At 43.8% G+C, this 23,996-nt stretch overlaps 1 protein-coding gene and 1 pseudogene across 2 annotated transcripts in view; both read right to left on the bottom strand.

Moving 5' to 3' along the window:
- Nucleotides 1–10,583: 10,583 nt before the first annotated feature.
- The window catches only part of EDEM2 (ER degradation enhancing alpha-mannosidase like protein 2), a 32,658-nt gene continuing 19,245 nt past the window's right edge, over nt 10,584–23,996 (bottom strand). For both annotated transcript variants that reach the window (XM_055266647.2, XM_055266648.2), the window contains 4 exons: nt 21,474–21,598; nt 19,095–19,239; nt 13,812–13,933; nt 10,584–11,153 (listed from right to left, as the gene is read on the bottom strand). In XM_055266647.2, the coding sequence (XP_055122622.2) occupies nt 10,653–11,153; nt 13,812–13,933; nt 19,095–19,239; nt 21,474–21,598 (893 nt within the window). In that variant the 3' untranslated portion in view covers nt 10,584–10,652. The remainder of the gene's footprint in view (nt 11,154–13,811; nt 13,934–19,094; nt 19,240–21,473; nt 21,599–23,996) is intronic.
- Nucleotides 12,346–12,421, bottom strand: LOC129474939 (uncharacterized; annotated as a pseudogene).

Genomic DNA, 23,996 nt, shown 5'->3' with positions numbered 1-23,996 from the left:
GGACTAATCTGTATTGGCCAAAGTTACAATTGTCAATTCTCTGAATACTTTTAATCCAGTTTTGTGGGAGAAGATTAACCAAACAAGAAGACCCTCTTTAAAATGTTCTTACCACTCATATAAAATATAAGCTAAGTGTTGTGCAACTTTCAATTTGACTTTCTCTGGTTGGATTACAAAATCTATACGAGATTGTAACAGCATAATAAGCATTGTTTCCAACATTCTGCAACAGTGTAGATTCAAGGAGAAACTCTATTATTGCTAAGGTATATTTTTATCGCTTGCTACACCATAAAAACTGTACACACCAAAATACATGCCAGAGAATAAATTTTTTTTTTCAGGAACCATGTGAGCAATTTTTTTCTTTTGGCACATAATATGCAACCCAATACAATGATAATAAGGCTTTCTCACTGACAGTCACAACATGAATCATAAAATTTGCCTATCACATTATACATGTTTTTCTTTCTTTGGAAATATTCGAGAGACTGACTAATTCAACATGTCATGTTTCCAAGCATCTTTTAAGTTTTGATGGTTTTAAGTTCTCATTTGCAAGAACATCATTATAATGCATTGGTGTACATGTCATTTTGTTGGTTTTACACATTTGATAAAATAATACATATATATATGCATATATATATAGAGAGAGACAGAGTTTTGTAATTATCACCCAGACTAGAGAGTATGATCTCAGCTCACTGCAACCTCCGCTTCCCGGGTTCAAGTGATTCTTCTGCCTCAGTCTCCAGAGTAGCTGGGATTACAGGCGCCTGCCACCACACCTGGCTAATTTTTGTATTTTTAGTAGAGATGGAGTTTCACCATGTTGGGCAGGCTGGTCTCAAACTCCTGACCTCAGGTGATCTGCCTGCCTTGGCCTCCCAAATTGCTGGGATTACAGGTGTGAGCTGGCCGGGAATGGTGGCTGAGATGGGAGGATTGCTCAAGTCTAAGGGTTTGAGACCAGCCTGGTCAACATAGTGAGACCCCCATCTCTATTAAAATAAATAAACAAATACATAAATAAAGCAAATCTTGCATTTACCCTTTTTAACAAGACGCAAATGATGTCAGTCTGTTGATTAGCGTTGATATTTTCTCCAGTATTTCCATTTACTCTTCCCATGTTTTTCACATTATTCTTGTTCTTTGTAGCATTAAAACCGTCAACTTAACAGCAATTTGGACTAGTTCAATTAAAATGCTACAATTATTGCACATCCAAAATTTTTTATCTGATTATAAACTTTCTGAAAAACTGCACTGCAAATTCCTAACCAAAACCCAGTTGAAAGTCATGGCAATATTGCCCCCCCCCCAAAAAAATTCCACTCTTCAATTCACAACTAACTACAAACTATTTTGATATAAAATTAAATAATACACAGCTGGGCATGGTGGCTCACGCCTGTAATCCCAGCACTTTGTGAGGCCAAGGCAGGTGGATCATGAGATTACAAGTTCAAGACCAGCCTGGCCAAAATGGTGAAACCCCCATCTCTACTAAAAATACAAAAATTAGCCAGGCGTGGTGGTGGTTGCCTATAATCTCAATTACTCAGGAGGCTGAGGCAGAGAGTTGCTTGAACCCGGGAGGCGGAGGTTGCAGTGAGCCGAGATCGCAACACTGCACTCCAGCCTGGGCAACAAGAGCAAAACTCCATCTCAAAAAATAAATAAATAAATAAATAAATAAATAAATAAATAAATAAATAAATAAATAAATACTATACTATTCTGTCATTATAACTTGATGGTCATATTGCCAGTCATGTACCAGAAAATCAAATGAGATGACAATTCACCAAATAAAACAAACTGGTTTTAGCCAATGTGTACATTTTTCACATCCCCTCCTCTGTCTCTCCCACAATGTAATGCAATTAGCCTTGTGCGATTAGTAATGTGCTCCTGTCCTCAGTTCTTGTCAATAATCCATTCTATTTCATTATTTAAAAAGTTAGTGGGACACATTAAATTTATTTCTTGACCCACTAAAGGTTCATGAGCAAAGTCTCAAAAACACTACTCTAAGGCACTAAACTATTAACTATTGCAAGGGAGTTTGTAAAAAATACAATAAACAGAATAGCTTACCTCTCTGCATGCACAATGTTTTCTTTGATAACTTTATTTTTCAAGGCTGGATTTATACCACACCAGGCTTGCAAACTATTGCTGCTTCATGGGTTGGTGGGGAGGGGTAGGAGATGGGTGTGTGGGGTATATATGTTTTCTTTATTTTATGGTCTTTTTTAAAAATTGAGATATAATTCATATACCATAAAATTCACACTATTAAAGTACAATTCAGTGGTTTTTAGTATATTCCCAATATTGTGTAACTATCATCACTATCTAATTCCAGAACATGTTAATCACCCATCAAAAAAATCCATACCCATGAAGATTAACTCCCCATTTTCCCTGCCCCTGGTCCCTGCCAACCACTTAGTTACTTCCTGTCTCCATAGATTAATCTATTCTAGATATTTTATATAAAAGGAATCACATAGTATGTGGCCTCTTGTGTCTGGCTTCTTCCACTTAGCATATATTTTTAAAGGTTTATCCACGTTGCAGCATTTATCAGTACTTCATTCCATTTAGTTGTCGAGTAGTATGCCATTGTATGAATATTCCATATTTTAACCATTTGTAAGTTGATGAACGCTAGGGTTGTTTCCACTTTTAGCTATTATGAATAATGCTTACAAACTGATGTATAAACTTTTGTGTAGACATAATTCATTTTAGTTTTCTCTTGGGTGAGTGGAATTGCTGGGTCACGTGGTAACTTAATCTTTAATTTTAACTAATTTATTTATAGGCTGAAATGCAGTGGCATGACCTTGGCTCACTGCAACCTCCACCCCCCAGGTTCAAGCAATTCTTCTGCCTCAGCCTCCCGAGTAGCTGCGATTACAGGAGTGCGCCACCATGCCCGGCTAATTTTTTGTATTTTTAGTAGAGACGGGGTTTCGCCATGCTGGCCAGGCTGGGCAATGTTTAATTTTTGATAAGCCAACAAAGCATTTTCCAAACCAGCTGCCCCATTTTACATCCCACCAGCAATGGATGAAAATTCCAGGGCTGGGCACGGTGGCTCACGCCTGTAATCCAGCACTTTGGGAGGCTGAGGCAGGCAGATCACTTGAGCGCAGTAGTTCGAGAACAGCTTGGGCAATGTGGCAAAACCCTGTCTCTACAAAAAATTAAAAATTAGCCAGGCGTGGTGGCATGCGCCTGTGGTCCCAGCTACTTGGGAGGCTGAGGTAGGAGTATCACTTGAGCCCCAGAAGTCGAGGCCTCAGTGAGCTTTGACTGTGGCACTGCACTCCAGCCTGGGCAACAGAGTGAGAACCCGTCTCAAAAAATAATAAATAAATAAATAAATAAATAAATAAATAAATAAATATATAAATAAATAAAAATTTTAAAAACAAAATTCCAAATTCTCCACTTCCTCACTAACATCTTCCACCTCAGCCTCCATAAAAGCTGGGACTACAAGTGCGAGCCACCATGCTCAGCTAATTTTTGTATTTTTGGTAGAGACAGGGTTTCGCCATGTTACCCAGGTCTTAAACTCCTGGACTCGAACTACCCACCCACCTTGGCCTCCCGAAGTGCTGGGATTACAGGCTTAAACCATTGCTCCTGGCCTTTTTTTTTAAATAAATGATTTAAAAAATTTTTTATATTGACAAGGCTGGGCTTGGTGGCTCACACCTGTAATCCCCAGCACTTTGGGAGGCTGAGGCAGGCAGATCACGAGGTCAGGAGATCGAGACCATTCTGGCCAACATGGTGAAACCCCGGCTCTACTAAAAATACAAAACTTAGCTGGGTGTGGTGGTGCATGCCTGTAATCCCAGGTACTCAGGAGGCTGAGGCAGGAGAATCACTTGAACTGGGGAGTCGGAGGTTGCAGTGAGCCGGGATCATGCCACTGCACTCCAGCCTGGTGACAGAGAGAGACTCCGTCTCAAAAAAAAAAAAATTTATATTGACAAATAAAATTAGTATATATTTATCAAGTACATGTTGTTTTGAAATATATATACATTGTAGAATGGCTAAATTGAGGTAATTAGCATATGTGATTAACTTTAGACTTTAAGGATATGTACCAGTCATAATGGTCTCTAAGTATATTAGCCAAGAACCTGACAGGAAACAGATGGCTCATCCAAATTAGAAAGATGAGTGGAAGGTTTAATAAAGAGACTACTTACAAAGGTGTGGGCAGAGTGTTAGAGAACCACAAGGGAAAATACAGTAATCCTATACAGCCAATCCTATCCCTACCCTGAAGGGAATAAGAATGGTTACTCTATTAGTCAGAGTTACAAAACAGAACTAATATAATATGTTTGTGTAAGGCGGGCGAGGTGGCTCACGCCTGTAATCCCAGCACTTTGGGAGGCCAAGGTGGGTGGATCACCTGATGTCAGGAGTTCGACACCAGCCTAACATGGTGAAACCTCGTCTCTACTAAATACAAAAAATTAACCAGGCGTGATGGCAGGCGTCTGTTATCCCAGCTACTTGGGAGGCTGAGGCAGGAGAATCACTTGAACCTGGGAGGCAGAGGTTGCAGTGAGCCGAGATCGTGCCACTGCATTCCAGCTTGGGCAACAAGAGTGAAACTCCATCTCAAAATAAATAAATAAATAAATAAAGAATATGTGTGTGTATAGAAAGAGGTTTATCATAAGGAATTGGCTCACACAGTTGCAGAGATTGGCAAGTCTAAATGTGCAGTGTGGGCTGGCAGGTTTGAAACCCAGGAGAGCCAGTGGCACAGATGAAGTCCCACAGCGGGCTGCTGGAGAATTCCCTCTCATGTAAGGGAGAGGCCGTCTCTTCATTCTCTTCAGGCTCCAGCTGATTGAATGAGGCCCACCCACATTATGGAGGGTAATCTTCACCAATTAAAATGTTCATCTCATCCAAAAACACCCTTGCAGAAATACTCAGAATAATGTTTGACCAAATATTGGAGTACCCAGTGGTCCAGCAAGGTTGACACATAAAATTCACCACCACCTGAAAATAAAAAGTTGGGTAGAGATGGGATAAAATGATACTTTTTTTTTTATTATTGTACTTTAAGTTCTAGGGTACATGTACACAACAGGCAGGTTTGTTACATATGTATACATGGGCCATGTTGGTTTGCTGTCCCCATTAACTTGTCATTTACATTAGGTATTTATCCTAATGCTATCCCTCCCCCATCCCCCACCCCACATCACAGGTGTGTGATGTTCCCTGCCGTGTCCAAGTGTTCTCATTGTTCAATTCCCACGTATGAGTGAGAACATGCAGTGTTTGGTTTTCTGTCCTTGCGATAATTTGTTCAGAATGATGGTTTCCAGCTTCATCCATGTCCCTACAAAGGACATGAACTCATCAAAAGGATATTCTTTTTATACACATATATAGAGAGATAGGGTCTCACTATGTTGCCTAGGCTGGTCTTGAACTCCTGGGTTCAAGCAATCCTCCCATCTCTGCCTCCCAGAGTGCTGGGATTACAGGTGTGAGCCACTACGCACAGTCAGAAATGATACTTTTCGATTGAGAGATGTAGCCAGGCTAAAGCAAACCCTGCAAGAAGGAAGCCAGAGGCATAAACGCTCTTGAACTCACTCTACTCCCTTTCACCAATCTCCTGTCTGGGTTCCCCATTGGATGGACCCAACTGGAAGCCAGGAAGAATGAGCCCATTAATGTAGCTCATACCGGACCACAAGAACAGAGGATAATGAATTTCTTGGGGCAAAGAATAGGGTGAAAAAGGGTGAAAAGTACATCCACAGGGGGAAATAGAAGATATCCTACACACTAGATTATGCCACAGTAATAAGCAATTCCAGCAGACTCAAAGAAAGTAGAAGGAAGGAGATAAGATCAAAGCAGAAATTAGCGCAATAGACAAACATACACTTGACAGCAACAAGTCAGTCCCAAGTTTGTTCTTCAAAAAACAGAAACAAAATAAGAAATCTCTGGCAAGACTAATCAAGAAAAAGAGAAGGCATAGATAATTAATATTAAAAAACAGGCCAGGCATGGTGGCTCACACCTGTAATCCCAGCACTTTGGGAGGCTAAGTCAGGAGGATTATTTGGATGCCAGGAGTTTGAGACCACTCTGGGCAACATGGCAAAACCATGTCGCCACGAAAAATTTTTTTAATTAGCCAGGTGTGATGGTGCATACCTGGAGTTCCAGCTACTTGCAAGGCTGAGGCAAGAGGATTGCTTGAGTGTGGGAGGTCAAGGCTGCAGTGAGTCGTGATCACGCCACTGCACTCCGGCCTGGGCAACGGAGCGAGACCTTTTCTCAAAAAAAAAAAAAAAAAAAAAGAACCAAACAGATAGGACAACTTCATGCCAATGAATTCATAGAAAAGTACAACTTTCTAAGTTAGGGAAGAGCGGGGTTTAGGAAAGGACTTTCTTTCCTCTCTCTGGTCTGGCCTGGAATCTGGGGTTTGACTGATGATCAAGGGTATCCCTGGGTGTGGGGATGAGCTGGCCTTGGCCACAAAGAAGCCTGAATAATGAAGTGGACTGTGGTTCTAAGAGTAGTCATAGTTAACAGTAGCTGTTAGCTAGTAGATGATGTTATTTCCTTCCACTATGCCTCAGCTTTCAGTCAAGACTTCTTCAGTTATAGCCGTTCTCGTCTATGTTATGGGGAATTATGTGTAGGCCTGAGTCTCTATTTGAGGCAAAGTAATAGAAGAGAGGGCAGGAGGTATATCCCTGCCTATCAAGGTAGCCAGAGGTTTGCCATGGTACTGAAGAAAATGATCAGCAGCTGAATTAGCCAAGGTTCATGGGCAAAGATGAGGTTGGCAAAAAAAGCCAGACAAATTCCTGGTTAAAAGTCACCTCCTGAGCTATTTAGAGAAACAGTTGATTCAGGGCTGGGATAGGAACGGGATCAGCTGAGCTTGGAACATCTTGTAATACCAGAAAGCAGGACACTATCAAAGACTATTGGGGTTGTGTTAACAGGACTCAGGGCTAACTTGAAGAGAGGCTTCCACTGGCCAGAAATGGGACAATTTGAGCTTTGATAAGAAAAATAATTTCAATGAACTGAAAACCATCAAATGAGTTTAAATCCAGGAGTTCACAATACTTAAAAAACAAAACTTCATTGTCATCATTGGAAGATGCTAGGAAAATGATGCATTATTCTGGAAAATAAAAAATAAAAGTTAAGAATCAAATATTTATCCTGGCTTTCCTGAATGAACTCTGCCCCAAGGAACCCAAATAGTTGATGAGAGGAAGTCTTTCTTTAGAGAAGTAGTCTAGCCTCGGCTGGGCGCGGTGGCTCACGGCTATAATCCCAGCACTTTGGGAGGCCAAGGTAGGTGTATCACCTGAGGTCAGGAGGTCGAGACCAGCCTGACTAACATGGTGAAAACTTGTCCCTACTAAAAATACAAAATTAGCTGGGTGTGGTGGCGCATGCCTGTAATCCCAGCTACTTGGGAGGCTGAGGCAGGAGAATTGCTTGAACCCAGGAGGCAGAGGTTGCAGTGAGCCGAGATCAAGCCATTGCACTCCAGCCTGGGCAACAAGAGCAAAACTTCATCTCAAAAAAAAAAAAAAAAAAAAAAAAAAAAAAGAGAAGTAGTCTAGACTGATTAAAATCTCACTATTTTGAAACCCCTGTTGAAATAATGGATCCAAGCAATGACCAACAAATGGCTGTTAGTAATAGACAAGCAGACATCACGTGTCTCTTGACCAAAAGAAACAACAGTGCTTATTCTTGCAAAATAAAAACACCAGCCTAGACAACATAGCGAGACCCCATCTAAACAAAAAATTTAAAAATTAGCCAGGTGTGGTGGTGTGGGCCTGTAATCCCAGCTATTCAGGAGGCTGAGGCAGGAGAATCACTTGTGCCTGTGAGGCTGCAGTGAACTGTGATCACCCCACTGGGTGACAGGGTGAGACGCTGTCTCAAAATACATAAATACACAAATAAAAATAAAAACAAAAGTAAAAATCCAAATCTGATGATGCCTCTAGATCTTAATATCAACTTTAAAAAATAGTTATATAATAAATTCCTCAGAGATGCAATTAACAAAATCCATAATATGGGAAATGTACAGGACATACAACTGCTGTCTTCAACAAACAAACTGCAATGAAAATAGAGGAGGAGTGGGAAGGGAGGGAGGGAGGGAGAGGGAAAGAATTCCTGTAAATTAAAAGATACTTCAGAGATATATCATCTAATTTCAAATATATAAATCAACTCTATGTGGGTCCTGATGCAAACAAACTATAATACAAAGTTATGAAACAAAACATTTTGAACATTGGAGAGGATATCAAGGAATAATGATTTATTTTTATAGGCATGCTTTGGGGATGCATTCTGAAACACTTGTAGGAATAAAATGTTTAGAATCCTAAATAATCTAGTGTGGATATAAATGAAATAAGGTTAGCCATGAATTCATCATCTTTGAAGCTAGTTTGTTGAAATTGGGTGATGAGCATACAAGGGATGGATGTCCTGTTTGCTCCATTTTTGTTTATTTAAAATTTTACTTAGCCAGCCATGGTGGCATGCACCTGTGGTCCCAGCTACTTGGGAGGCTGGGGTGGGATGACCGCTTGAGCCTAGGAGGTGGAGGCTTCAGTGAGCTCAGAACATGCCACTGCATTCCAGCCAGGGCATGAGTGAGATCCTGTCTCCAAATAAACAAGAAAATAAATTAAAAAATAAAATAAAATAAAATAAATAAAAATAAAATAAATAAATAAATAAATAAAATAATAAAAAATAAAAAAATAAAATAAATAAAAAAATTAAAAATAAAATAAAATAGTACATCCTGGCCAGGCACAGTGGCTCATGCCTCCCAGCACTTTGGGAGGCCAAGGCGGGCAGACTGCTTGAGCTCAGGAGTTTGAGACCAGCCTGAGCAACGTGGCAAAACCCCATCTCAACAAAAAATACAAAATTAGGAAAATTAGCCAGGCATGGTGGCATGCTCTTGTTGTCCCAGCTACTCAGGAGGCTGAGGTGGGAGGATCGCTTGAGCCCAGGAGGTCAGGGATTGCAAGGCTTGCAGTGAGCCGTGATTGCGCCACTGCACTCCAGGCTGGGCAACAGGGTGAGACCGTCTCAAAAAAAAAAAAAAAAAACCTTTACGGCCAGGCACAGTGGCTCATGCCTGTAATCTCAGCACTTTGGGAGGCTGAGGTGGGAGAATTGCTTGAGCCCAGGAATTGGAGACCACCCTGGGCAACAAAGCAAGATCCCATCTCTAATGTTTATAAAAATATAAAAAGAAAAAATTAAAGTTACAAGAAAATAAAATTTAAAAAAGCAATAAAATTTTACATAATTAAAAGCTCACCTCCTCAGGGAGGCTTTTTCCACCCACCCTATCTAAAGCAGCTTATCTTTCTCCATTATTTTCTAGCACAGCCCCCTGTTTTCTTCATGGAACTGATCACAATGTTACTTTATCTATTTACTAGGTTATTTCTTTCTGCTAGAAATTTAGTTTCACAAGAATAAAAACTGTTTGCCTTGTTTGCTGCTGAACCTCTGGGGCTGGGGCTGGCACACAAAGGTGCCTGCCCAGCCCCATGGCTCACGCCTGAAATCCCAGTTACTCAGGAGGCTGAGGCAGGGGATTGTTTGAGCCCAGGAGTTTGAGATCAGCCTGGGCAACATAGGGAGACACCGTCTCTGCAAAAAAATTGTTAAAAATCAGGCAAATTATAGTGGTGTGTGCCTGTGGTCCCAGCTACTCCAGAGGCTGAGATGGGAGGATCACTTGAGCCTGGGAGGTCGAGGCTGCAGTGAGCCGTGATCATGCCACTACATTCCAACCTGGGTCACAGAGGGAGACCCTGTCTCAAAAGAAAAAAGGTGCTTAATAAATCTTTGTTGCTTGGAAGGACAGGTGGATAGATGAGTCAACTAAAGAGTAAGAAGCAGCCGGGCATGGTGGCTCATGCCCATAATCCCAGCACTTTGGAGGCCGAGGCAGGTGGATCACCTGACGTCAGGAGTTCGAGACCAGCCTAGGCAAAATGGTGAAACCCCCATATCTACTAAAAATATAAAAAAAAAAAAAAATTATAGCCAGATGCGGTGTAGCCAGATGCACGCCTGTAGTCCCAGTTACTCAGGAGGCTGAGGCTGGAGAATCGCTTGAACCTGGGAGGCAGAGGTTGCAGTGAGCCGAGATCACACCACTGCACGCCAGCCTGGGCGACAGAGCGAGACTCTGTCTCAAAAAAAAAAAAAAAGTAAGAAGCACATGTTGGAGCAAGAACGAACAAAGAAATATATTTATGACAACACTTTCCGCAAAGACACCAGAAAAGGAAGGGAGATTCAACTATCGACCCCTAGGATCTTTGGAGCCAGCTAACTGCATTTAGCCGTCTCTCCAGCTGCATGAGAAAATTAACTAGATTCACAATTGCCCATAGCCACCAATCCTTTCTTTGAATGAACTCTCATGAAATAGCCCAATATGTAAAACATGATAACTAAAATATGATAGCCAAAAGCAATTTATTATAGTTTAGTTTCAAAAAAATAAAAATAAAAAAATTATCCAGTGGTTATGAGGAGTCCAGGAAAACCTGTCCCAGTAATGCCAACTTGGAGGTGAAGGGCTGACTGGGGCAGCTGAGAAGAGGGAACTTCTGTTTGGCAGGCTTCCTCTCCCTTGCCTGGTCATGGTTTTCAGGTGAGAGGAGTGTTCCTGGCCTTGCTGGGGGTTCCCATGGCCCCGAACTCACAGTCTTTTTCTGAAATTTCGACCTGCTCCGTTTGAGAGAGTAGAATTCCCTCATCAGGTCCTCCACCTCCCACTGCTCTTCCTTCAGCCTCTGGCAGCAGTGCAGGGCGGCAGGGTCGATGGGGTGAGCTTCTGTGTTGAAGATGTACCCCCCAGCACCCAGGATACACTCCCCATAGGGGGTGATCACCGCGTCGAAGGTGGACCCATTGTTGTGGATGAAGTTGGTTGGGTCAAATAGGAGGTAGAGGTATTTCACAGTCTCGGCCAGGAAGAACGACTCCATGCGGTTGTCCAGCTTGTGGTCTCGCAGATCTTTGATCTGACACGTGGGAGAAGGAAGCAAGTTGGAATACCATCACAATTTGGTAGTAAGGGTCAGGCAATCCCTTAAGAATGCCTGTTCTGCCACAAAGCAGCTGAGGGCCTGTGAGCAAATCACTGAACTTTTCAGAACTTCACTCTTTCCCAAGCCACCATCATCTCTCACCCGGATTATCACATCAGCTTCCAAATGGGCTTCCAGCTTCCATCCTTAGCCCTGCAGTTTATATATACACATTATTTTTAAAAAATAGGGACAGGGTCTCACACCATGTTGCCCAGGCTGGTCTCAAATCCCTGGGCTCAAGCAATTCCTCCTACCTTGGCCTCCAAAAGTGCCAGGATGACAGGCGTTGAGACACACACCCAGCCCCTACAGTATCTGTATAACATAAGTCTTCCTGTCAATTCTCTACTCACAACTTTCTGTGAACCCTCCATTTCACGCAGGATAAAAATGGAAGTCATGATCTGGCCCCTGCTCCCTCCCTGCCCTCACCTCTTACCACTCTAAGAGCTCCAGCTGCTGCCTTTCTGTCCTGAGCTAGCACAGCACCCTCCTGCCTCTGGCTCTTTGCATCTGTGGTTCTTTCAGCCTGGAGCACTCTGCCTCCAGTTCTCCTCATAGCTTGTTCCCTCCTTTCCTTCAGGTCTCTGCTCAAATGCTTCTTCACCAGAAAGGTCTCCGCTAACCTTACTCTATGACATGACAATCTCCTATCCCATTTGTCCCAACTTTTTGTGACTATAAACATAGAGCTAATCATCCCTTTTAATGATGGCATAGTATTCCATCGTGAAAATGGATCACGATTTACTTAGCTAATCCTCCTTGGAAGGGCATTCAGATGATTACCAAGTTTTTTTTTTTTTTTTAGAGATGGAGTTTCACTCTGTTACCCAGGCTGGAGTGCAATGGCACGGTCTCGGCTCACTGCAACCTCTGCCTCCCGGGTTCAAGCAATTCTCCTGCCTCAGCCTCCAGAGTAGCTGGGACTACAGGCACATGCCACCACACCCGGTTAATTTTTTTTGTATTTTTAGTGGATATGGGGTTTCACCATGTTGGCCAGGCTGGTCTTGAACTCCTGACCTCGTGATCCACCCGCCTTGGCCTCCCAAAGTGCTGGGATTACAGGCCTGAGCCACTGCACCTGGCCAATTACCCCTAATAAGGGGTCTTTTTTTCTCCACTCAGACCCAAAATATCGACACTTACTAGGTTCAACTGCTGTTGATGAAAACTATTGAAATACATTGTTTTAGTAAGGAGTCTTCTTTAGAGAATTTCAACTGAGTTTCCAGGCATGGATGACTAAGATTACTTGCTACAAACATTTATTTTAGCTTCTCAGAATTAGTAATACTTCTAAACAAAACATTCTCAGTGGACTCTATCTTACATTTAAAAATATGACTCAAATATGGTCTTGATGTATCAAGATTATTATTTCCTTGTCCTGTTTGACAAAGGTCAGATGCCTGTTCCCATCATTCACCATGGGAGACCTCCAAAGGGCTTCACGTTCATGGAAATGAGCCCAGCATTCCTAGGAAGGGCCCAGTGGGTTTATCATTTTTGTTTTTCACACAATACAGCATATTAGAAACTAAATCATATCAGGGGCTTATTTTTTCCCTTTCACATGTAGGTATTCTCTCTTCCCCTACACATATCTATATTCTACTTATAGAATATAATCACATTACAAAATTTTACAAAATAAGTGTTTTGTTGTTGTTTTGAATTCCATACCCCAACACCAACACTGTAGGCTTTCTGGGGAATTTTCTTCCAGACTATTTTCTTCTACATTCGTATTTATATCTTGCCTTTGGTTCCTGTATGGATGTGAGATGGCTCTCACCTTTGACCCTTTCAATCTATCCTCCACAGAGCAGCCAGAGCGATCTTTCTAAAATACAAATCAGGTCATGTCACTACTCTGCCGTAAATCCTACCAAGGCTTCACATTCCAAGTAAAAAAAAATCCAAACTCTTTCCTGTGGCTTACACAAAACCCTATGTGATCTAGCCTCTGCCTACCTCTGGGACCTTATCTCTTCCCACTTTTCTCCTTGCTTGCTCCGCTCCAGCCACACTGGCCTTCTGTCTACCAAATACACATTCATGGTTTTTTTCTCACTAAAATGTAAGTTCCATGAGAGCAAGGCCACTGCTGTAACCCTTGGGCCTAGCAGAGTTCCTGGCATGTGAAAGACATTCAATAAATACCTGAGACTAAGTAGGACTGCTTTGTTAAGGAGTCCCAGGTTTGAATACAGGGCTGTGGGACTCTGGATTCCCCTTAAAATCTATTTTAGTGTCTCACAAAACTTTTCGCTAAACTCACCTTTTCAAAGTCACCTATTCAAACAGATCAAAGATCTCCGCTGTGAGAAGAATGCCAAGGGCCTGGGTCAAGATCCCAAGGAACTGATCCTAGCTCTACCTCTATTAGCTGTGAGATCTTTAGCAAGGCACTTAGCTTCTCTGTTCTTTGGTTTCCCCATCTATAAAATACGAGCATTATGTATATCTCCAAGGTCCCTTCTAGTGCTGATATGTCAGAACTCCCAAAGCTCTACCCTTAAAGAGGCTTTTTAGCAGCAAGGGGAGACTCTTCCCAGTTCTTGGGGCCATGGAAACACTTACTGTTGCAAATCCGCACTCCACCTTGCTGATTTTTTCAATGGATTCCACGGCATCTCTTCCGAGTTCTAGGAGGGTGGGATCCCCCGTGGCACGGTAGAGGTACATTGCGCTTTCAATAAGTTCTGCAAAGTCCAAAGCAGACCCTCCTCACTCAGTGGCTGCACAGATGGCCTGGGGCCTCTTAGGGCAGTGAGGGACTACTCCCTTCCGTATCTTGTCCATAAGGCCCCAACTAGCAGGAACACAGGATACCTCACCCAATGCTGAGTTTCAGAGCCAGTATACCCAAAGCTTGAAGCTCAGTGGAGACCAGCATTAAGGCTGACCAGTGACTCCCACCCCAAGGGAGAGAAAAGTGGCCAGGTTCTAGGGTAGAGAAGGTGGCGGAGGTTGTTGCCTATTTCCCAATATCTGTTCCCCCCTTCCTTCTTAGTAGCAGGATTCCTAACTTTAGCTAAGCACAGGCTGCCTGGCTGCCAACACTAACAACTATCCTAACAGCTAGGTGGGATTAAGGACACCATGGCGAGCCATATAAGCCCAGAACATGAGAGAGAAATACATTTCTATCCTAATTAAGCTACTATTTTTTTTTCCTGTCACTCAGAGTCTAACCTAATTCTAAAATCAAAAGAAGAGTAAGAGCCTGGCATCATAAGGCTCTTTCTAAGATAGGATAGGCCAAAAGAAAAGGCAGAGATATCTAAGAGCAGGCCAGGCCAGGCTCATGCCTGTAATCCCAGCGCTTTGGGAGGCCAAGGGGAGAGGATCGTTTGAGCCCAGGAGTTTGAGACCAGCCTGGGCAACATGGCAAGGTCTTGTCTCTACAAAAATTAAAAATGATTAGCTGGGTGTGGCATGCACCTGTAGTCCTAGCTACTCAGGAGGCTGAGGTAGGAGGATCACTTGAGCCCAGGAGTTTGAGACTGCAGTGAGCCATGATTAAGCCACTGCGGCACTCCAGCCTGGGTGACAAGAGTGAGACCTTATCTCAAAAAATTAAAATTAAAAAAATAAAATAAAATAAACCACCAAACCATCAATCTAACAAAGATGTAGTCATCAGTTCACTGTGCCCAGAAAATGTGATGTTTTGTCTTGCCCAATTCTATGCCACAACTGGAACCTGATGTTCAGACATGAGCTCTACCTTAAGATGAATATTAGCCAACAGGAGTGGGTCCAGATGAAAATATTTATTCTAGAGAAAAGGAAATCCAAAAAAAATGTGTTTATTGCTTTCAAATACCTGAAGAACTGTTGTAGAGTTGACTTCAAGGGTGGCCTCAGCTCAATATGTTTTTCTACTTCATCCGTCTTTTCTAAGAGAGAGAAGAACCCCTGTCCCCTTTCTATACCATCATCTCCCCCGACCTTCTCCTGTCCTGTTTCCTCCTGGGCTTGATCAGTGCTTCTGTCCCTTTTAGCTTATTGCTGCAAACTCTAGTTCTTATTTTATTTAGTTAATTTTTTTTCTGTGACAGAGTCTCACTCTGTCACCCAGGCTGGAGTGCCATGGCGCAATCTCCGCTCACTGCAACTCTGCCTCCTGGGTTCAAGGGATTCTCATGCCTCAACCTCCCGAGTAGCTGGAATTACAGGCATGTGCCACCAGGCCTGACTAATTTTTGTATTTTTAATGAAGACAGGGTTTCGCCATGTTGGCCAGGCTGGTCTCAAACTCCTGACCTCAAGTCATCCACCCGCCTTGGCTTCCTTAAGTGTTGAGATAACAGGCATGAGTCACTGCACCCAGCCTCTAGTTCTTATTTTAGAGAAAAGGTCTCTGTCTACCTCCCCACTTCTCTCTTACTTCCTCCTCCTCCCTCCTCACAGGCCTCTAGACAATTGCTAATCTAATTGCTCATATTCTAAGGCACAGACTAGGGTACACTCATTACTAGATGAACACATTCTGTGTGTTCAAAGGCATAAAAGACAGTGCTCTCATGGGAGGCCTCCTCTTCTGCTTCTTCTTCTTTTTTTTTTTTTTTTTTTTTTTTTTTTTTTTGAGAGGGACATTTGCTCTGTTACCCAGGCTAGAGTGCAATGGTAGGATCTTGGCTCACTGCAACTTCTGCCTCCCAGGTTCAAGCAATTCTCCTATCTCAGCCTCCTGAGTAGCTGGGACTACAGGCACATGCCACCACGCCTGGCTAATTTTTGTATTTTTAGTAGAGACGGGGTTTCGCCATATTGGTCAGGCTGGTCCCAAACTCCTGACCTCAGTTGATCCACCCGCCTTGGCCTCCCAAAGTGCTGAGATTACGGGCGTGAGCCACTGCACCCAGCCCTCTTCTGCTTCTAGCAGCTGGTGGGCCAGTGCCCTCATGACCAGGCGTCGCGCTTCTCTCCTCACAAGTGGGCCTCCTAAGCATGTTAGTTATTGCTTTACTTTCCTGTGCATCTGACCAACTCTGTCGAGCAGTGGTCCCCAACCCTTTGGCACCAGGGCCCAGTTTCGTGGAAGACAATTTTTCCATGAACTGGGGTTGTAGGAGATGGTTTTGGGATAATTCATGTGCATTACATTTATTGTGCACTTTATTTATATTATTATTACATTGTAATATATAATGAAATAATTACACAATCCACCATAATGTAGAATCAGTGGGAGCCCTGAGCTTGTTTTCCTGCAACTAGACAGCCCCATCTGGGGTTGATGGGAGACAGTGACAGAACATCAGGCATCAGCTTCTCATAAGGAGCGCACAACCTAGATCCCTCACATACACAGTTCACAATAGGGTTTGTGCTCCTATGAACGTCTAATGCCACCACGGATCTGACAGGAGGCGGAGCTCAGGCAGCAATGTGAGTGATGAGGAGCAGCTATAAATACAGATGAAGCTTTGCTTGCTCACACGCTGCTCACCTCCTGCTGTGTGGCCTGGTTTCTAACAGACCACGGACTTGTACCGGTCCATGGCCTGGGGGTTGGGGAATCCCTGCTCTAGAGGAAGGAGACAGCCCAAAGTTCAGATTTGGACTTAGAGGGAGGTAAAAGCCTGCAGAGGCCTTTAGGCTAGGCTCTGTGCTCCAACACTGCTGATCAGAGACATATACGAAAGTATAGGGCTCTGGCCAATTTAGTGAAACAGTAGTCCTTATCTCCTATTTGCCATTGTTTTGGGGTAGGAGGGATGACTGGATTAACGCACTCCTGGATTCCTGACAGTGGTGCCTTATGTTTTTTTTTTTTGGAGACAGGGTCTCACTCCATTGCCCAGGCTGGATTGTAGTGGTGCAATCATGGCTCACTGCAGCTACGACCTACTGGGCTCAAGTGATCCTCCCAGGTAGCTGGGATGGGACTACAGGCATGCAACACCACTCTCGTCTAATTTATTTATATTTCTTTTAGAGACAAGGTCTTGCTCTGTTGCCCGGGCTGATCTTGAACCCCTGGACCTAAATGATCCTCCTGCCTCAGCCTTCCAGAGTGCTGGGATTTTAGGCATGAGCCACTGCGTCTGGCCAGTAGTGTCTTACTTTCCATGAATGCCTTCCTGCCGGCCTGTCCTACAAATGGAACAGGTTGCCTCTGTTAAGTAGCAAGCTCCTTGTCACTTGTAGTAACTAAGCAAAAACTAGATAACCACTTGACAGGGCCCTATTAGGAAAATTCCAATTAGAACACCTCTCAGGTTCCCTCTAACCCTAAGATTGTGCAAGCCTATGTCTTACATTGAGTCCCAAACCCTGATCTTTACCTGTTGGTAACACTAGATATGATACCTTCTTAGAGCTTCTTATTTTTAAAATTTATTTATTTTTTTTTTTTGAGATGGAGTTTCGCTCTTTTTTGCCCAGGCTGGAGTGCAATGGCGTGATATCAGCTCACTGCAACTTCCACCTCCTGGGTTCAAGCGATTCTACTGTCTCAGCCTCCCAAGTAGCTGAGATTATAGGCGTGTGCCACCATGCCCAGCTAATTTTGTATTTTTAGTAGAGATGGGGTTTCACCATGTCAGCCAGGCTGGTCTCAAACTCCTGACTTCAGGTGATCCACCTGCCTTGGCCTCCCAAAGTGCTGGGATCACAGGCATGAGCCACCATGCCCGGCCAAGTTTCTTGTTTTAAAAACATGCCATGAGAACAAATGCATGGGAAACATCAATAACAGTGGCCTCTAAGGAGTCAAAAGTTGACTAATTTGCTCTTTATTCCCTCTCCTGGTCCCCTCTACACCTCCTACGATAATCACTTGAGTTAGAAGAGGAAGGAAATGGGGTAGAGGAAGGCAGGATAACCAGAAGGCCTGTCCCATGGCTAAAAGGCAATTCAGGTGGGAAAGTGGGAAGTGTCTAAGACAATGGGCTCATCACCTGTTTTAGGGTGGGGGATGACTGTGTACTGACTAAGCTTCCTTCCTTTGTCCCCCTTTTCCTTCCCCTCCTCACAATTTTCAGCTTCCCTGAAGTGAATCAAATGACACCAGGGCTAGAAAGGAACGTATGAGAGTGCCTCAGATATAGTCCTTTGCTTGATTCTGAGCTGCAAATGGGGAGGTGAAAGAGACTAGGTAATTCCTAAGGTCTGTCCCAAAGTTCTAACATTCCATACACGTAAGCAGAATTTATCTGACCCATGGACTTAGGAAGTTTGCCTACACTTCTGAAATCCTGATGGCAGGAGCTCAAAAGGAGTCAACCTTGGCTTTTTCCTTCTCACTCATTTCCTGATTTGAAAGAGCATATGGGGCCAGTCGCAGTGGCTCACATCTGTAATCCCAGCACTTTGGGAGGCCAAGGTGGGCGGATCACCTGAGGCTGGGAGTTCAAGACCAGCCTGACCAACATGGAGAAACCCCGTCTCTAATAAAAATACAAAATTAGCTAGGCATGGTGGCTCATGCCTCTAATCCCAGCTACTCGGGAGGCTGAGGCAGGAGAATCGCTTGAACCCAGGAGGTGGAGGTTGCAGTGAGCCAAGATCACGCCATTGCACTTCAGTCTGGGCAACAATAGCGAAACTCCGTCTCAAAAAATAAAAATAAAAAAGAGCATGCAATTTAGTTAGGAGCCCTGGATTCCAGGCCTAGCTCCTGCACTTAAGAGCCAGAGGCGAGCCATTTCATCCCACTAGGCCTCAGTTTCCATATCTGAAAACATGGGGATAATTAACTCCTAGTAAGAAAACCACCCAGAGCCACTGAAAGGAACAGACGGAAAAAAATGAACTTGTGGGCAGTTGTGGAGCACGGAGCCTTGTAGAGAAGATTTGGGGTTTCAGGAACCAGAGCCTGCGGGCAGATGACAAGCCAGAGATGCTGCTCACCTGGCCGAAGCGGGTAGCCCTCTCGCTTCTCCACTGTGTATCCCTGAGGAATGTTGTAGAATTCCGGGAGCCCCCCAAACTGCTTCCATACAGTGTAGTAGTTGAGGAAGGTCCTCATGGCATTGTCAATGTCTCCAATGAGGCTCTGTGGGAGAAAGTGGCTGTCAGGCAGGTAGACACCAGGCATAAAACCCCACAGACAACCTTAAGAAAAGACAAAGTAAAATCTGTGGGGTCAAAAAGGCCTTGAATCAATCCCTGAGTCTGCCAGTTACTCAGTGTGGTGCTGAGCCAGGCACTGGACTTCTCTGAGCCTCATCTATAAGACGTAAAATACACCACCTATCTCATACATTGTTGGAAGGAACACAGATTGTATATTAAGTACCTAAATCTTCAGGGTCAATGTCAGCTAACAGTTTTGGAATCCAGCCAGCCAGTTAAAAATTCTAAGAATAGAGAAAAGTTTGTGCTAAGTCTCACTCCCACACCACAACCCCAAAAGATAACCATTTTTGTTTTTGTTTTTGAGACAGGGTCTCACTCTGTCACCCAGGCTGGAGTGCAGTGGCACAATCATGGTTCATTACAGCCTTGACCTCCGGGCTCAAGAGATCCTCTCACCTCAGCCTCCCATGTAGCTAGGACCACAGGTGCACACCACAACTCCTGGCTAATTTTTTTATTTTCTGTCTCATTTTGTTGCCCAGGCTGGTCTCAATCTCCTGGGCTCAAGTGATCCTCCTACCTCAGCCTCCCAAAGTGCTGGGATTACAACCACGACCCATCTTGCCTGGCCTCAGATAAACATTACTGGTTTCTTGTATAATCTTCCAGAGTTTCTTTATGCATGAGTATATGTTATTTTCCCCACACTAAAAAATAGCCCTTGGTTCCTTATTAATAGGGATATTAATTATCTCCATATGTTCAGATATGGAAATTTGGCTTTCAGATATTTTTATTTGAATTGGTTCCAACAACTAATGTGGCAATAAATAATTCTGTATATATGTCACATCAAATAGATGTAAAATGTTACGTGTAAGACACATTTTCAGAATTGGATCACTGGGTCAAAGGATATATGCATTTATAATTTTACCAGCTATTGCTAAGTAGCCATTACTATTAACGTAATCTCACAGGGAAGCAGCTGACCCTGACATCTTCATTGGATGTCTCATGGACAGAGCAAACTTGGCATTTCCTAAACAAAATTCTTGGTTCCCTTACTTTTCCACAAAGCTGTCTCCCTACTCTGGCCTTTTTACCTTCTTGGTAAATGACACAATATCTACCTGGTTATTCTGGATAGAAACGCGGTGGTTTTTTTTTTTTTTTTTTTTTGAGACAGGGTCTCACTCTGTCACCCAGGCTACAGTGGCATGATCATGGCTCACTGCAGCCTTGATCTTCTAGGTTCAAGCAATCCTTCCTCTGCAGTCTCCTGAATAGCTGGGACTACAGGCATGTGCCACCACAATCGGCTAATTTTTTATTTTTATTTTTATGTATTTATTTATTTTGAGATGGAGTCTTGCTCTGTTGCCCAGGCTGGAGTGCAGTGGCGTGATCTCGGCTCACCGCAAGCTCCGCCTCCTGGGTTCACGCCATTCTCCTGCCTCAGCCTCCCGAGCAGCTGGGACTACAGGCGCCCGCCACCACGCCCAGCTAATTTTTTGTATTTTTAGTAGAGACAGAGTTTCATCATGTTAGCCAGGATGGTCTCAATCTCCTGACCTCGTGATCCGACGACTGCCTCGGCCTCCCAAAGTGCTGGGATTATAGGCGTGAGCCACCGTGCCCAGCCTAATTTTTTATTTTTTGTAGAGATGAGGTCTCGCTATGTTGCCCAGGTGGGACTACTTTTTCTTAAAACTTTTAAAACGTAGACTATAAAAACATTTTGGTACATGCACTATTTTGGAACACCAAAGTGGGGTAGATTAGATAAGCTCTAAGATCCTTCCAGCTGCAACTCTACCAGACCATGTAATGGGAAAACAACGAGATGGCACAGCGGCACGAGCTGCTTCCTGCCCTTCCTGAGGCCCACTCTCAAGAATGAGATTGGACAGAAACGCCCAGTGGAGAAACAGCTGTTGCCAATGGCCATTCCTGCCCAGACTGGAAATGCACTGTCAACTTTAAGTGCTACAACATTCCATGGCAAACTGGAAGCTCAGTTCCTGACACTCAATTTGGCAGAACTCTAAATCTATCTAATTCACTCTAGGTCTCTCTTCCATCCTCAACCTGTCCCTCCAAAAAAAGTACTCAAGCAACTAACAAAGTACCTTATTTGACTTATACATCAGAATGAGCTTGCTTTGCCAGACCCATAGAAAGATGATCACATTCTTTGATCATTCCTACCTGAAGACCAGGCCAGTAGGCCTCCAAGGACTGGAAGACTGGCATGGACACAGTCCCCTTGTACATCTGCACCCACAGGTACCAGTCATCGAAGCGGGTGTAGTTCCGGATGGCTTTGTTATATTCTGCAGTGGGGGAGATGGGATAATGGACATATGAGTGATTAGGGCGACAGAAGGCAGGCCTGGACAGCGGAAGCGAGGACTTACACTTTGGAAAGAGCACCAGGCAGCTTGCAATGAGGCAAGCAGGCTAGAAAAGAGCATGGATTCTGGAGTCAAACTTCTAGCTCAAATTCCAGCTCCAGCTCTACCACTTGCTAACCATGACCTGGGGTGGGTTTTCCCCTTTTAAGCCTCAGCCTTATGATCTATAAAATGAGGAGGCCAGGCACGGTGGCTCACACCTATAATCCCAGCACTTTGGGAAGCCGAGGCGGGTGGATCACCTGAGGTCGGGAGTTCGAGACCAGCCTGACCAACATGGAGAAACCCTGCCTCTACTAAAAATACAAAATTAGCTGGGTGTGGTGGTGCATGCCTGTAATCTCAGCTACTTGGGAGGCTGAGGCAGGAGAATTGCTTGAACCCAGGAGGCGGAGGTAGCTGTGAGCCGAGATCGCACCACTGCACTCCAGCCTGGGCAACAAGAGTGAAACTCCATCTCAAAAAGAAAAAAGCAGAAAATAATTGATGTGGTTTGGCTGTGTCCCCACCTAAATCTCATCTTGAATTGTAGCTCCCATAATTCTCACGTGTTGTGGGAGGGACCCGGTGGGAGATAATTGAATCATGGGGGCCGTTTCCCCCACACTGTTCTCATGGTAGTGAATAAGTCTCGCAAGATCTGATGGTTTTATAAGAGGTTTCCCCTTTCACTTGGCTCTCATTCTTTCTTGCCTGCACCACGTAAGATGTGCCTTTCGCCTTCCGCCACGATTGTGAGGCCTCCCCAGCCATGTGGAACTGTGAGTCCATTAAACCTTTTTCTTTATACATTACCCAGTCTTGAGGATGTCTTTATCAGCAGTGAAAATGGTCTAATACAGTAATGTTAGGTATTTGTGGAAATTTTCAGTCATTTATTTATACCACAAACATTCGCTGAGCACCTACTAGGTTCCAGGCTCCTATGAGTTTGTAAACAAGACAAAATCCAGCCTTCAGAGAACTTACATTCTAGTGGGAACTTGAATTTATCCCTCATATCTCTCCCCTAGATTGTAAATCCATGAGGTCTGGGACTTTGTTTTGTTTACTGCAGAATCCCCCACACTAGTACAATGAGCAATAAATATTTTCTGAATGAACAAAGTACCAAATATACATGCAAATAAATAAGATAATCTCAAACAGGAGTTGTAAGGATTATATGAAACAGTCCATGTTCGGAGCTTGGCATAATGCTTGGCACATCCATGGTATTCAATAAATATTTGTTGAATAAATGAGCACAGTAGTCCCCCCTTATTTGAAGAGAATATGTTCCAAGACCCTCAGTGGATGTCTGAAACCATGGATGGTAGTACTAAATAAACTCTATATACAGTCTTGTGCCATATAACATGTCGCTCAACACTGAACTGTAGAGATGGTGGTCCTATAAGATTATAATAGAGGTTAAAAATTACCACAGCCTAAAGATATCACAGCTGTTGTAATTTTATAACGCAATGCATTACTCACTTGTTTATGGTGATACTGGTGTAAACACACCTACTGTGCTGCCAGTCATAAAAGTATAATACATACAATTATGTACATTACATATTTATTTTTATTTTATTTTTTTTTTTCGAGACGGAGTCTCGCTCTGTCGCCCAGGTGGAGTGCAGTGGCACGATCTTGGCTCGCTGCAAGCTCCGCCTCCCGGGTTCACGCCATTCTCCTGCCTCAGCCTCTCCGAGTAGCTGGGACTACAGGCGCCCACCACCTCGCCCGGCTAATTTTTTTTTTTTGTATTTTTAGTAGAGACGGGGTTTCACCATGGTCTCGATCTCCTGACCTCGTGATCCGCCTGCCTCGGCCTCCCAAAGTGCTGGGATTACAAGCGTGAGCCACCGTGCCCAGCCACAGTACATATTTAATAAACAACTATACATTTATGTATTTGCTATACTATTATCATTAGATAACTCCTTCCTCTTATATAAAAAAGGTCAGCTGGGCATGGTGGCTCATGCCTGTAATCCTAGCACTTTGGGAGGGCAAGGTGGGTGGATCACGAGGTCAGGAGATCGAGACCATCCTGCCTAACATGGTGAAACCCCATCTCTACTAAAAATATAAAAAGATTAGCTGGGTGTGGTGGTGGGCGCCTGTAGTCCCAGCTACTCGGGAGGCTGAGGCAGGAGAATGGCATGAACTCAGGAGGCAGAGCTTGCAGTGAGCCAAGATCACGCCACTGCACTCCAGCCTGGGCAACAGAGCAAGACTCCGTCTCCAAAAAAAAACACAAAAAAACAAAAATTAGCTGGGTGTAGCGGTGGGTGCCTGTAATCCCAGCTGCTCAGGAGGCTGAGAC

Source organism: Symphalangus syndactylus, chromosome 24, assembly GCF_028878055.3.
Source record: "Symphalangus syndactylus isolate Jambi chromosome 24, NHGRI_mSymSyn1-v2.1_pri, whole genome shotgun sequence".
In the NCBI taxonomy this organism is placed as follows: domain Eukaryota; kingdom Metazoa; phylum Chordata; class Mammalia; order Primates; family Hylobatidae; genus Symphalangus; species Symphalangus syndactylus.
This window is presented reverse-complemented; position numbering and strand designations above follow the sequence as displayed.